This window comes from Camelus ferus, chromosome 27 (assembly GCF_009834535.1).
Source record: "Camelus ferus isolate YT-003-E chromosome 27, BCGSAC_Cfer_1.0, whole genome shotgun sequence".
Classification (NCBI taxonomy): Eukaryota; Metazoa; Chordata; class Mammalia; order Artiodactyla; family Camelidae; genus Camelus; species Camelus ferus.
The window spans coordinates 404,636-419,656 of record NC_045722.1 but is presented as its reverse complement, the minus strand read 5'-3'; the positions used below and the strand labels follow the sequence as shown (position 1 = coordinate 419,656).

At 55.2% G+C, this 15,021-nt stretch overlaps 1 protein-coding gene across 1 annotated transcript in view; it reads left to right on the top strand.

Annotated features, from left to right (window-relative positions):
- The first annotated feature begins 4,247 nt into the window (after nucleotides 1-4,247).
- Nucleotides 4,248-15,021, top strand: part of ITGA11 (integrin subunit alpha 11) — a 111,512-nt gene continuing 100,738 nt past the window's right edge. Inside the window, exon 1 of the mRNA XM_032469393.1 lies at nucleotides 4,248-4,557. Within this exon, the coding sequence (XP_032325284.1) occupies nucleotides 4,506-4,557 (52 nt within the window). The 5' untranslated portion in view covers nucleotides 4,248-4,505. The remainder of the gene's footprint in view (nucleotides 4,558-15,021) is intronic.

Here is a 15,021-nt window from a genome sequence, read left to right as displayed (position 1 = left end):
TTCTCCTTCTCGTCCCTGTGAAAGCTCCTACTCTGTTCAGGGACCCTGGGGAAGAGGGAGACATGGTGACTTCATACTGCAGGCACATGACTGGTTTTAGCTAGTAGGTTAATCTACTTCCCAAAGGGAATTTTCTCTTTCAGTGAGTGTACCTGGAGCCAGAAATTCAAATGGCAGAATCTCTAGCATCCCAGACACTCCAGGTGCCTGGACAGATGTGAGGAAGTTACTTCCTTCTCTGACCCTCCTCCGTGCCCCCCGACACTTGGTCACACTCCTGTTGTAACACGTGTCACAGTAGCATCCACCACCCAGCACTGAAAGCCAGTGACGCCGAGGGGCTAGGAGCTGGGAGTCTGGGATCAGGCAAGACGAGGTTCAGCTCCCAGGTCTGCCTTTCACAAGTCCGGGACATCACCTCTCTGAGCCTCGCGTTCTTCCTCTGTAAAAGGCAGGGAGTAATTGTAGCGCTTTGTCAGATTGTCATGAGGATGAAATGATAAATGTCCAAGGCAGTAAGTGGGCAGTGAGCGGTTGCTGATGATTATTGTATGTGTTTGTCTCCTCCCCTAGATCAGGAGCTCCGTGGGGAGGCAAGAACCTCACCTGGTCCGTCACTCCATCCCTAGCATGGCGCTCAGTGGAACACCGATCGGCTCAATGTCTGATCCCTTGCCCCTGGTCCGTGCGCTGTGGGAATTCCTTTCTCTGCTGCAAGTCTTGGTTTCCTGTCATGACTCTGCTTCCTGAGAGCCCCCAGGAACCCATCTTTACCCCTGTGTACTCCATCCGTACCCCAAGTCTCATGGCCTCTCCCTGACACCTCAGCCCAGCCAGGGCCAGGGTGAAGGTCCGGGACCAGCACCTGGGCTGCGCTGGTGCCTGGAGGAAACGCTGGGGGAGGCACCTGGCCCGCACCAAGGGCTCCGCTGGAGGCTCCGCTGAAGCTGCTGCTGGGCTGCTAGTCTCTGACGTGGCCCCTCCAGTCTGGTGCAGCGTCGAGGGTTTAGCTCTTCTGACTTCACCAGAAATGGCCGCTCAGCTGGCACCCTGTCTGCCACCCCAAGACTCTGAAGGCAGTTTGTGCTCTCTCATACTCTCTGACATACGTTTTCTTCAAAAGGATGTTTCGTGATCCATCCTGCGTGTCTGTCTGTGCTGTGGCCACACTCCTGCCCTTTGATATTTTACTGCGAGTGCTGTACATTCTTGTGGCTTGAGAAACGGAGATCAGAAAATAACTTCCTGGATTCGGTATAGGTCGGATCCAGGGCTCGATCCTGGTAGAAATCCCAGCCACTGACCCTTGGAGACGGGAAGCGGGCTCAGGCACGGCCTGTGGAAGATGTCTGGGATCAGACTTGCTGCTTCAAGTGGAAAGTGCCTGAGGCAGATGCAGGCTGCTGGTGCAGACACACTTGCTCAAAGCTGACGTCCTTCACTTCGTTGGCAGGGATGAGGCCCGGCGTGACAAACAGAAACCCAGGGAAGCCCTCCAGCCCCTGTGTACTTGACAGATGCAGTCACCCCCCATCGCCACGTTACTGGCCCAGGACATTGGCGAGTGCCATTCAAACCCCAGATACCAAAGGCAATCTTGTAGCTTCTCCACATCTTTTAAAATTTGTTTTTTAAATTGAGGCATAGTCAGTTTACAATGTTGTGTCAGTTTCTGGTTCTACATCCTTTTTGTTCTTTCTTTTTGGCTTTGGAATTTATTATATCATTTTCTGGCAGAAGATGTGCCTTCCCAGTAACTGTAAGTTTACTTAAGTTTATCTTAAAAAAAAAAAAAGAGAGTTTGCATTTTTCTAAGCACAAACCGACAGAGAAAGCATAGGGAAGTGGCTGCTGATGATTAGTTTCTCTTTGGGTTGATGAAAACGTTCTGAAATTAGTCGTAATACTTGCACAGCCATGTGAATACACTAGAAACTGCTGAGTTACATGGTGAATATTATAGTATGTGAGTTACATCTCAATTTAAAAAATACACATGCTATGTACATAAAAAGGATGTTTGTTATTGTTATTATTCAACACAAATCCCAGCGCTCACAAAGCCGTTCATCCAGTTCTCTGATCCTCCCCGGGCTGAACCCGGCTCTCGTGTTTGTCACGCACATGCTGCCACCTTGTGTGATTTAAATAATGTTCAATAATCATTAAATAATAAATGATGGTCACGTCAATACAGATGAGGTATGTCTCAGCTTCTCCTGTGCGACTTGCAGAGCACGGGGGCACAGGAGGCACTCAAGTACGTGCTGAAAGAATACGTGAGGGCACGCCCCTCCCCCTCCCTGCCCCCCCAGGTTACACAAAGACACACAGAGCATTTGGGACCCACATACCCCTGATGAGGGCAGTGTGAGTTAACGAAAGGCAGGATTGTTAACTGAAGACCCACAGCAGCACGCCCACCACGGAGAGCCCCTTCAGCAAGCAGCGCAGTCTCAGACTGGGGTCCTCAGCCCACCTCTGCAGCAGAGGGCCCGGGTGCCCATCAGGCCTCCCTGATCTCCAGGAAGCTTCTCCACAAGTGCTCCAGGCAACTCCCATGCACCTGGAATCTGAGAACACTCGGGGAAAATGCGAAGTTGTGTGAGGCAGGGAAGTGGTTTGCTGCCCACTGGATACCTGTTATCAGTTAGGATGTTCTCAGGTCAAAGCATCCTGACTCAAACCTGCTTAAACAACAAAGGGGACTCATTGGTCACATAACTGGAAAGTCTTCAGGGGAAGAGATGAGAGGGTGGCTTGATTCGGGGAACCAACAAGAGCCTCCTGGACTTGGTTCCTCTGTCTGTCATCCAGCATCTACCTCATCCCAAGGCCATGTCTTCCTTCCCCACCCCCACCCCCATCAAATTCCGGGCCTACAGGAGTCTTTGTCCCAGCCAGGGAGGGGACGTGGGGATAGGAGAGGGGAGGACAGAGTTAGTTAGTTAAATTCTAGGGGCTCTTTTAGAAGAACAAGAGTGCTTATTTCCCAGAAAACTTTCTTCCTTTTTGTCATGTTGCCCTTTCTCAAACTATGGCCAGGGGATGGCAACACTGATTCATTTCAGCCTAAACCACAGGCCTCCCCCAGCGCGCGCGCGCGCACACACACACACACACACACACACACACACACAAATCCCAGAGGCAGAACCAGCTTCCTCCAAAGACTCTGGCTGACTGGGAGAGGAGAAGACACCGGAATAAAAACCAGGGCAGCCAGCAAGAGGAGGGCGGCGTTGGGAACGGAGGCACAATGCCCACTACTATACCTGATTGAACCTTCTCAAAACCCACCTCACCCTCCAGGACCCAGCCTGAACTTCACCACCTCTGGGAAACCCTCCAGTTCGTCCCAGACAGAAAACTCCACCCTCGTACTCCCACCACCACTTGCCGTCCTCTGCCCACCCGCTCCCTGGGTTCCCGGGGGGCTGGGGGCTCGGTGCTCTGTTGTGAACCCAGTAGAGATTTCCAGCCCCATGGTGCTTTCAGTCTCGGGAAGGAGAGAAAAGTTAATTAGGTGATTACGCTAATTAATGTCTAGTTTCTCTACTAAGTACAATGAGCAAATGAGAGAATGAGTGTGTGTCTGGGGACCTGGTGAGGACGGCGGAGGGTGTTGAGGGAAGGTTTTCCTGAGAAGGAGGTGGGGACCGCTGCCCTAGTGTTCCCCACACTGACCATCCTGTCCTCTGCCTCGGCTTTCTCCCTCGCTAGAAGGGCCAGCCTCCACACCCACAGATTGTGGTCCAGGGCCTGATTTAAAGCCTGTGCAGCAAATGTGCATTGAATTTAATTGTCAGCGGTTAGAAGAGCTGGGAAGGAAGGTGGCTCAGCTCCAAAAAAGAGCTTCACTGCTGTGGCAGCAGTGGACACAGGGTCCGTCTGGATGCTCCAATGCCTCAGGTGTGAGGGGTGGACGCAGTGGAAGTGGAGGGGCATCTGCATTTATTCCAGGCTCAGGAGAAGCACTGTGGCCTTTACATTCCAAGCCCCAGGGTGCAGGAAAGCAGGGGAATGGACCTGGGAGGGACACCCACTCCTCCTGGCCAAGGAAGACCCGAGTCAGGGCCGGTGTCCCTCGGTCACCTGAGGCACCTCTCTGAGCTTTCTGAAGCTCTTTCCTCTGGGAAATTAGAATACAAGCCACTCCGAATTTGGCGGAGGGGGCGGGGTGAGGCGGTTCCCGGGAGCGGCTCTCCGGGGTTTTCTCCTGGGGCAGAGGTGGAGCGGGGGCCGGGGGGCTGTGGAGAGGCGTCGAGGCCGCAGCCCGCCGCCTGCCCAGGTGGCAGAGGGGCAGAGACGGGACCGCGGCCGGAGCCTCACGGCGTCCAGGCGCCCCTCCCCGCCGCTCGAGCCCTCCCACTTCCTCTGAGGGAGCCGGGCTGTCAGGGCGCCGCGCGCAGTGCAGGCTCCGGGCGCCGCGCAGAGGCTGCCGCTCTGGCTCGCCGCCCCCTGTCGCCGCTCCGCACCGGGTCGCCGCCGTCGCGCCGCGGGCCATGGACCTGCCCAGGGGTCTTCTGGTGGCTTGGACCCTCAGCCTGTGGCCAGGTACTTGTCCCCAGGACCCCCTGGCCTCCGGGAGCCCCTCCCTGGCCCGCCGAGGCCTCGGATCCGGCTGCCGGAGCCGGACGCGATGCGCTCCCAGGGTCGGACCTCGGCGGCTCTGGGGAACGTGGGTCCCCCCGGAACTAGCCGCAGTCGACCGGCTCTGCCGAGTTCGGCGCAACAGGGGGACGCGCGAGGCGGCTCGGAGCCGGGACTTCGGTGTGTGTGGGAGGAGCTGAAGCGGCTCCCGCTGAACAGCGGCGAGGCCGGGTGGCCCCGCAGGACGCCCTGGGGACCTCCGAGGGCCACGCAGGGCTCCCCGCGCCGCCGCGGGGAGCACTTGGGTCCCGGGAGGCGGGGAGGGGACGGGGCGCGCGGAGAGAGCACCCGTAAGTGTGGAGGGCCGGCTGCGGCGGCTCCCGGGGGTACGTGCGGGGGGGACCGTCCACCGAAAGCCACCCAGAGTCCCTCCGGCTGGGGGGGAGAGGAGCTGGGGCGGTCGCGGCCAGGCTGTGGCGAGCCGTCGTCGCCTGCCGGGCCGAGGGCGAGGGGCGCAGCCCGGCAGTCCAGGGCCCGCGGAAACCTTACCTGACCCTCGAGGTGGGGACAGGGCACCCCCACCCCACCCCCGCCCGCCCTCGGAGTCGTGCGCTCTTTCAGTAATTGGGGGGACGCCGCCGCCGCCGCCGAGACGCTCGCCGCCGCCTAATGCGCTCCAGGTGTCGGGCGCGGCGTGGACCCCGGGCTGGGGAGGCGCCGCCGGGAGCGAGAGGCCAGCCCCGGGCTTTCCGCACCGGGACACCCGGCCCGGAATTGCCCACACCTGGCATCCCGCGGGGACGGCGGCCAGCAGCGCCGTTCTACGGGTCGCAAAAGCTTGCTGGACCCCTCCTCGGCGAGGCCAGGTGCCCCGGGGTCAGGGGCGGACCGCCGAGTGGGGCGGGCAGCGCCTCAGGGACTGGCCTCCGGGCCTCACGTCCCCTTCCGCGTGGGCTCCAGGTCTGGGCTGGGGCCGATAGCAGGGGTCAGATGAGGTGGCGGGGGGGAGAGGCGCCCGCACGGAGCACAGGTGAAGGTCCCCCAGCCCACGTTCGCTCACTCCAGCCCCGGGGTACCACGGAAACAAGCAGTCCCCCCGCCCCGTCGGTCCATAGCGGAGCTTCTAGCAGGACCTGTCGTCGAAAGGGCCTCTGCTGGAGGGTTCAGTTCAGATCCTAGAGTCACAGCTGAAAACAAACATTGATGCTTAAGTTCAGGAAGGCAGGGGAAGACCTGTGACCAGGCCAGAAAGTATCTGGAAACCAGCTGCTAAAAGAGGTGAACCCACTCTAGGGCATTTAGGCCGGAGGAAGGACAACTTCAGGAGCGGTCTTCAGATCAAGGGGAGACCCAGCCACAGGGAATGCAGTCCTGTGTGACTCCAGATATGTGGACCTACCAGAACCTGAGTTGGAGTGGCTGCTTTAGGGGCTGGAGACAGTCCGACCTCAGGAAGCTAGGAGCAGAGGCTTTGAAACCAGACCTGGCTTCCCATTCTGGTTCTGCTGCCCACTAAGCTGTTCCACCCTGGGCAGGTTATGCAGTCTTTCCAACAAGCTTCCTCCTCTGTGAATGGAGACACATATTCTGAGACCATAAAGTTGTCAGTGTGATTCAGTGAGGCTGGCGCTGTATGGAAAGTTCTTAACACAGGGCTTGATGCACAGTAGGGCTGAATCGGTGGTTGATAATGATAAAGCAGGGTGGATAGGGGTAGGGGAGAGGGGTGAGAGACAGGGACAGGGTTTGTGACTGAGAGCTCCCTTTACATGGAGAAAACCACTCCTGAGTTATGTCTGGTCAGTCTGGGTTCTTGAAATATGGCATTCATTAAACATATCAGTCAATGTTGGAACGACGTCTGCTTGCAGGGAGCTGGGGGTGGGGCCCAAGTGCATACGCAGTCTGAGCCCTGCCTGTAGCTGAGGAAGAGGCAAGACCAGGGAGGCTAAATAGAAGTGCTAGGGGAGTGGTGAATGTCATGGAGAAGCTGAGGGCTGTGGTCAGCTCTGCTTCAATAAGCAAGGGAGGCTTCCTGGAGGAGGAGGTACTGTTTGAACTGGGCCTTGAAGGAGTGTATAAAGTGTGGATAGGCCTTAAAGTGGAGCTGTTTATACATTAGTGTTATTTCCTGGAATTAAAGAACAAAAAGGTGCATATTTTAAAACCACAAAGTTGACTCTGGTCAGTAGGGACTCTGAAGATTATAAGGGTCACAGAGGTCATTGGGTCCACTCCCCTGGCTCCAGAGCAGGGTTGATGTTGGCCTCTCATTTGTGCCTCACATGGAGTCCATGTGAGGATCACCAGGAAGCTGCGACGGCACAGTTTGGCTGGGCAGGGGCCCCGTCACAGGCCAACTTGGGGCTGAGTCCTCATTGAGCCACAGTCTTTGCAGAGCTTCTGCTGCAGGCTGGGCAGGGTGATGAGGTGAGCAAAACTATCAAGAAAGCCAGGAAAAAGTAGAAAGTCCAGAGACTTGTATAGCCGATGTTCAGAGGGAGCCGGTCCATCAATCAGCTTTCCTCTCAAAACCCTCTAGTAAGTGCTCATGAGCTGACGGTTCCTTAAGGACTCAGTCTTTGCTGAGCACCTGTTACCTGACAGGCGACACAAAGACACACGGGGAGATAAGACACAGTTTGGGGGTGAAGGTCCTGGAGCCTCACTGCCTGTGCTGGGTCTGACTTCTGTTCCCTGGGACTCTGTTCCCTCGGCAAGTTATTAACCAGCTCTGTGCTTCTGTTTTCTCACCTGCAAACAGGGATGATAATGAGAGAACTTAGCGTTTCCCCAAGGTGTATAATGCATGTAAAGTGCTTGGAGAGTTGCAGGCACACATCAAGCATTTAGGAGGTTGTCTTTTCTCCTCCGTCATCCTCAGCAGTGCTCAAGGTGCTGGCCGCTTGGTGAGGGGTCTGAGGATACACAGAGATGTAACTTTCAAACTCGAATCCATAAGAAGAGTCTAGAGGAGGTCTTGAGGCACTGGCGCCTCGGAGGAGACGTAGGTATCAGGGCCCCTCCTCCCAGAGGCCTGGCCCGAAGTCTTGATCATAATGGGAACTCAGGGGGTTTTTGCCCTGAGGCTGCCTTGAAGTCAGCATGATCCTATTGGAGAGGAGCAGAGCCATACTGTCATCATGGTCTCTGTGTGTCCATGGGGCTGGGGTCTTAGTCAGCAGAGAGACCTTGTTTGGAAAAGGCCTAGTACTAGGCACCATGGGTGTGCGAAGACGAAAAGGATCCAATGCCTGCTCTCCAGCTTGGCAAGAGCAGAGAAGGCAATAAACTTTGCCTCCCCAGTGCCCAACTGGCTGGGAGTTTGTCAGCCAAGCCTCTCAGCTGCCTTCAGCAGAGAAGCTTCTGGACCCTTCCGCAGGCAGGCCCTGGGGGCCCTAAAGAGATGGGAGTTGAGTATGACCCTCTTCTTATTCACCGTGCCCCCATCTCTGCCTGGCTTGTCTCCCCCCATCCCCCGAGATGGGATGTCTGTCTCCTTGCCATCCTCATTGTGCCCAGCCATCCACATGGGGCTGTGGGCCCCTGCGGAACTCAGACAGCAGCTCACCTTAGTTCTACCCTCTCTGAACCTCTTTCTTCTCCTCTAGTGGAAGCTTCCTCCAGCAGCAGGGAACTCCCCTTCCATCCTCTCCCCTCATTACTTAGGACAAAACTATGTTCCGAGCTGCCCTGGCTTGACTCTTGCTATATAGAGAGAAGTTTGGAGAATTCAGAAAGCCCTTTTTTCTCTCCTTAATGCCTGACTTTGGAAATTGTTGGCCTCCAGATCTTAGCTAGCTTGTTCGATTGAAACTGCAAAGAGAAAGGATCCATCTTCCTCCTCCCCAGGCAGTGAGAGCCTCTGGTTGACTCCGGGAGGGTCTGCTGCAAAACAAGCTTTAAGCATGCACTGAAGAGGGAAGGGTACAGCTCAGTGGTAGAGGGCATGCGGTCGTGGGTTCAACTCCCATTTGAATAATAAATAAATAAACAAACAAACCTAATTACACCCCCCCGACGAAAAACAAAACAAACAAAAAAGAACATACACTAACACATTTCAAAAACGGTATCTCTGCTGGCCCTCATAGCTTGACGCCCCTACTACCCCCGGAGCACTCCATGGGCTATCACCAAGGATTCATAGCCATTTGGAACTGTTTTCCCCAAAACAATTATGAGCTCCAAAGTCACCCACATGCCCACGGTGTGGAGTGCATGCTCTAGGGAGCTGTGGTCCAGGCAGGGACTGTCCCCACCCTCCAACATGTAAACCCTAGCTGTACAAATTCTTGGTTGAAAGGCCAGAAGTCTATTACCAGTGAGGGGAAGGCGGCGGGGAAGAGACTGAAGTTGGTCGTCTTGTAAACCAAAAATAAATAAGCCCCCAAGAAATTCCATGAAGGGTTCTCATACTGTGTACTTACTGCCTTCACAAGATGAATAAAATCCCATCTGGAGGAAGAAGTTAGTGAAACACGCCCCGCCTTTGTCCCTCACTTATTTGACCACCCGCTCGTCTTCTGAGTAGGACTCATGGTCAGCACGGGTGTGGTCTTGGAGCCCAACTGTCTCAATTCAGATCTTTTTCTACTTGGGTAACCTTGAATAAGCCCTTGTGGGCCTCATTTCCCCATCTGTAAAATGGGCAGGATAATGACTTCACAGGTTATCTGTATGTGGCTCATTCACGGCGAGTGCTTGGGACAGCATCTGGTACCCAGCAAGCCCTCGACAAACAGTAGCAGCTCATTGATCACCCTCCCCATTTGGTTGATACCAGCACCGTGTCAAGGACTTCCGCACATCTCAGTCAGGCTCGCGTGGCTGCAGGCAGTCACTACCACAGTCGCCTGATTACACGTGAGATGTTAAGTGGCTCGTCCAAAGTCATGCTGATGGAGTAAGAGGCGGTGCTGGGCGTTCGCTGTCTTCAGGGAAGGTGAGATCTGTACACAAATGGCCGTGCTCACAGGGGCGCCGGTCCAGGAGAGGCAGCTGCCTCCTTCAGACTCAGCTAGACAGTGATTTCTCAGTCAAGATGCTGGCTTGCTGAGAAGTGGTCCTCACAGGGTGCCTCATACTCTGGGAGCCTCTGTCCCTCACTTGCCTCCCAGCTCAGGGCCAGGTGAGACTCTACCATCTGTCCCCCGACTCCCGGTGCTTTGGACACTCTGACTCCCTCTCCAGCTCATCCTCAGGTCCAGGCTGGACATTCCTCTCCTCCCTTCCCTGCCTTGGCTCCCATTCCCCTAGGCAGAACCCGCTCTGAGTTCTAAGCCTAATGAGTTAATTCATGCTGAACAGCACTGACCGGTAAGGACGGCTTCGTGTGTCCTGCCCAAAGGGATTTGCACGCTCCCTGGGCTGTGCCTTGAGCCAGAGGAACAAGGAGCTGGTGACGGGATTTCAGGTACCACAACCCGAAACAGGTGCTACCGAATAGTTGAGGCAGGGAACCAGCCTGTCGTGGTCCAGCTGCCTAGCCCACCACTCCGTCGGACACTTTCTGCCTGGGCCCTCGTGGATGGCAGGCGGCCTCGTCCTGTAACATAGGAGAGGCCAGCCTGTGGCTTGGATGATGCCGCTGTAAAGTGGGCAGAGGTTTTTTCCACGTGGCATGTGGGGTGAGTTAGGCAAGTTGCTATAGCAGTGTGCTCCCGGATTCCAAACAGGATGACACAGAGAAGGGGCTCCTGCCTCTGCAGCTGGGGCTGACAGCTTTCTTCCCCCAGCAGCATCACCGAGCTGGGCCAGGCTACTAGGAATCCTGACCCTGCAGATTTCCGGGACCTGTTTCTTTGCAGACTGAGCCTCAGGAAGGCCATGGAAAAATCATGAAATGAGCAAGTGGGTGCAGCTCCCAGCAGTCTGCAAAGAACACTCCCATATATTTGTCCTATCAGGACAGGCCAGTTGAGGTCAGAGACCGAGTTAAGGCTGCTCTGTCCGTTAGATAGAGTGGGAAGCTGAGGCTCTTCAGAATAAAGTGATTTCCTGTGATTTCCCCAAGATCACATAGGGACTCAGGGATCAGATTAGGAACCTAATTTGCTGCACTCATCAGAGGAACTTAAGGAGCAAGCAGTGCTTCAGCTAAAGGAATGATGTTCTAATGGTAGACTTTCCACATCTGTGGCAGGCAGGTAGGACAAGATCATTGAAATCATTCTCTGCAGACCTCTGGGGGTGTCTCCAGTCTCCACCACCCATCCTCTCTGTCTCGCCCATCCCCAGGCCTTCCCACGCCTGCCTCCCCCTCCTTCCAGGAAGAAGACCACAAAGCAGTGTCCATCTCCTCCCCTTCTGCTGGAATGGCTCTTTTCCTGGAGCTCATAGCCCCTCATATTCAGTGGCTGGTGGCAGACATAATGTCCCATAAATAGTATGTAGACAGAGCTCTCCTCTGAGTTTGTTCCCACCACTCACCACACATGCAGGACCAGTCACATAATCTGTGGGGCCTAGTGGAAAATGAAAATACAGGGCTCCTTGTTTAAAAACTATTAAGAATTTCAAGATGGCCACCGCAGAGTGTTAAACCCAAGCAGGGGCCCTTCTGAGTGTGGGGCCTGTGCGACTGCTCGGAGTTCTCCTCGCAGGCTTGCACTTGGGCTGGGAAGGCACCAGAAGCCCTCCTGACACGTGAGGAAACCGAGTGGCTTGTCCATGTGGCCAGTGTGTACTGAGTATCCACTAAACCCCGGGCATCTCCAGGCTCCGGAAATGCCAGATCAGGCTCAGCCTCGGCCTCAGGGACGACAGTGGGGGCGAGAAGGCCCAGACCACACAGGCCGCAGGGCCCATGCAAAGTGCTGGGGTCCAAGGTGCGGGGGCCCAGTGCAGCAGTGCTGACGGCTCCCAGCCAGGCCTGGGGGGTGATGCTTTTCCCTATTACCTTTTCTCTTTTTTATTTTTCATTTTTTATTGCCAGGCGGTTTACAGTGTTGCATCAGTTTCTGGTGTGAAGCATAATGTTTCAGTCATCCACGTGCACACAGATATTCCTTTTCATATTTGTTTTCATTATAGGCCGTTAACAAGGAATTGAACATAGCTCCCTGTGCCCCGCAGAAGAAACTTGTGGTCTATTTTATATATAGTAGTTAGTGTCTGCAAATCTTGAACGCCCAATTTGTCCCTTCCCACCCACTTCCCCCAGTAACCATAAGTTTGTTTTCTGTGTCTGTGAGTCCGTTTCTGTTTTGTAAATAAGTTCATTTGCATCTTGTTTTTTTTTTAAGATTCAAGATATAAGTGATACCACATGGTATTATTTTTCTCTTTCTGGCTTACTTCCTAGAATGACTATCTCCAGGTCCATCCATGTTGCTGCAAACGGCATTATTTTATTCTTTTTATGGCTGAGTAGTATTCCATTGTGTGTGTGTGTGTGTGTGTGTGTGTGTGTGTGTGTGTGTGTGTGTGTGTCACATCTTTATCCTGTCATCTGTTGATGGACATGTAGGTTGCTTCCATGTCTTGGCTATTGTAAATAGTGCTGCTGTGAGCATTGGCATGCATGTGTCTTTTTGAATTAGAGTCCTGTGGGATGATTTTTAATCCATGGAATTCAGAAGATGGTTCTGTCTCCAGTTACTGCCTCAAGACTGCTTTGAGTATATTTTGGGAGGACCTTCAAGCGCTGGATGCTGGGCTCTGGAGTAGCCCCTTTGGTGAAAGCAAGAGGCCCAACCTTGAAATGCTAGCTTTTCCATAGCCGTGGTCATTTGTACTGCTGTGGTCCTGCTGGGCTAGCACTTCTAAATAAGGGTCCCTTCTCAAGCTTTCTTACCTGCCCGCTTGAGCCTCCCCTCTTGATCTATCACAGAATTGCAGACAATCAGCAAATCCAGCAAGCCTCATTCCTAGGGGAACAAGAGAATGATGGTGCAAAACAGAACCTTTGCCCGCCCCCTCCCCAGAACACACCACCACTCCCCAGGGTGGAGCCCAGCATTGGCATTTTTCAAGCCCCCTAGTCATTCTAATGGGCAGCCAAGACTGAGCATCCCCAGTGTGATCTAAACCCAATCCCCACTCAAGCAGAGGAGAAACCGCCGTCTGGGAAGGGAAATGACTTGCTCAGGGTCACACGGCAGTCGGTGGGGAAGCCAAGATTTAGCCTCTTCTGACTCCCAGTTTTCCAGTCCACTTCCGCAGTCTGCCGTTTCCCCAGAATCACAGCCCAGCTGTGCTGGAGACACAGTGTGGAGTCAAGAGTTTGAGAGGCAGAGGCACAAGAGGGAATTTGGGACGAGAGTTGGTGGTTGCAGGGTTGTTCAGTGGTGACCCTGTCTTTGTCCCCCATGAGGCCATAAGCTATTGATCACTGTGTGGCCCCAAGTGGGAGAACCAGGAAAGCCAAAGAGGGGGTACTGGGACATTGATTTGGCCAAGGATCCCAGGCAGACCTACTCACAGACACAGGGATTGGCACAGTGGGAGGCGTCTAACAGGAGTTAGACAAACCCTACGATTCTAGGCCCCACTGAAGCTGCTGTGAGTGTTCAGGTGAAGGAAGTCCCCGACTCAGGATGGGGACTGGCAAAGAGAAGCCCAGGTCAGGTGGGGAGGGGATGCTCCATCGGGGGAGAGAGGAGACTGGGCTGGGAGCAGAGCAGGAAGCCCTGGGACCAGCCTGGGGCCCCAGCCCAAACTCAGGTGTCGTCCTCCCTCCTGCCCCTGTCCATCCAGACCTTTCTCAGCAGCAGACCAAGTGAGACTAAAACACAAACCGAGTGTGTGGTCACTCCTCCAGCTTAAAACCCTCTGTGGCTCCCTATTGCCATTAGGCTGAGTCCAGCCTCTTTAATCGAGCTAATCAGGCCCTGAATAGCTGGCCTGGCCTGCACTCAGGACTCAGCTCCAGCAGCACCACGTGCATGGGCACCTCCCCTGAAATGAGCTGCTTAGTTCCTCTCTGCCCTTCACTCCTTTGTCCCCTGTGTCCCATTCGACCTCCTCTGTCCCCCTGGCTATTTCCCACTTATTCTTCTGGTCTTCCTTCTGAAAGCCCCACCCGACTCAGTCAGACCTCGGGTCAGTCCCTTGAGGGATCTCGAGATGCTCTGCTTCCCGGTGTTGCAGCTGCCCGAGCGCCTTCTCCCCCTGGAGCAGAGCGGGGCCACGGCTCCTCTCAGTCTCCGCATCTGCAGCTCTCCCGCAGCGCCTCACGTAGCAGTGCTCAAATAGCGTGTGTTGACTGAATGTCCGAGCTGTCTATCCAAGTCAACTGAAAGATGTGTAAGGGCAGGATAGGTGTCGTAAGTTTCTTTGCGCAGCCACCCCAGGAGGCCCTGACACGGTGGCCTGCGTGAGCCAGGCCCTCTGCTGGGCACTCTGGGAAGGAAAGGTAAGCATAAGTCCCGTCCCTCGAGGAGTTGTGGCCTAGTAGGAGGGAGAAACTCTTGGGACAAGTAATTCTGAGACAAGGGAGGAGGTGCAGAGGCTGCGGGAGAGCCACAGGTGGAAACTCCGGGATTTGCCGGGAGAGAAGAGTGGGAAGTGGCCGAAAGTTTGGTCAGCAGGACGCTGGTGTAGGTGCTTCGGGGAACTAGAAGATGGATCATGGGCTGCGGCCGCCGAGAGAGGACCTGATGCCAGAGAAGGCGTTTGGATGTAGCAGATGGGAGCCATTGAAGGTTTCTGCCGGAGGGTCGAGGCATGTCCTGATCTGGTCGGGCTGTGACAGGACAACAGTGCGAGCGAGTGGGTTGCGAAGACGGCTGCTGCAAGAGGAGCCAGAGCCTAACTGACATGCCACTGGTGCCAGGAGAGCGGAGGAAGGGACCGAGGGGCAGGACGGGACGTCCTTGGTCACCAGGGAGGGAGAGGTGCCTGGGAGGCCAAGGGGCAGTGCCACAGACCTGAGGAGAGAATATGGGGGTTTGAGGACAAGGATGCTGGGTCAGTCCTGGACGTGTCAGCGCTGTGGGGCTCTTGGGCGGGCGGAGGTCACCCTGGGGCCGTTGAAATTGCTGGCTGGGAGCTGGGAAGCAAGTCTGACTTGGAATGTTCTGACTGGGAGCCTGTCTCGTCCATGCGCCTCAGTGGCACACGGTCCGGAGTGAGAGGGCGCACCGGGGGCGTGGGCGCCCCTCCCCCAGCCCCTTTCCAGGCCCAGAAGCAGTGATTCATGCCCCAAACATAAAGAGAACCCAGATTTTGATTTTAAAAGCCTTTCAGAGCAGAAGAAACCAACAAGAGGGCCAGGCCAGACCACAAGCCAAACATCAGCTGTGGAATGTGCTTGCTCCCGACAGTGAGGCCAGCCAGGGGCAGAGATGCTGGCGGGCTCGGCAAGCGGCACCCCCGGTTGTCCTGACTGTGTCCCCGAGATGGTCCCGCTGTTTCCTCGCTTCTCAGGGTGGATCTGCCGGCATTCAAGCACATCTTACAGCTAGAGTCCCACCGTCCCCAGCC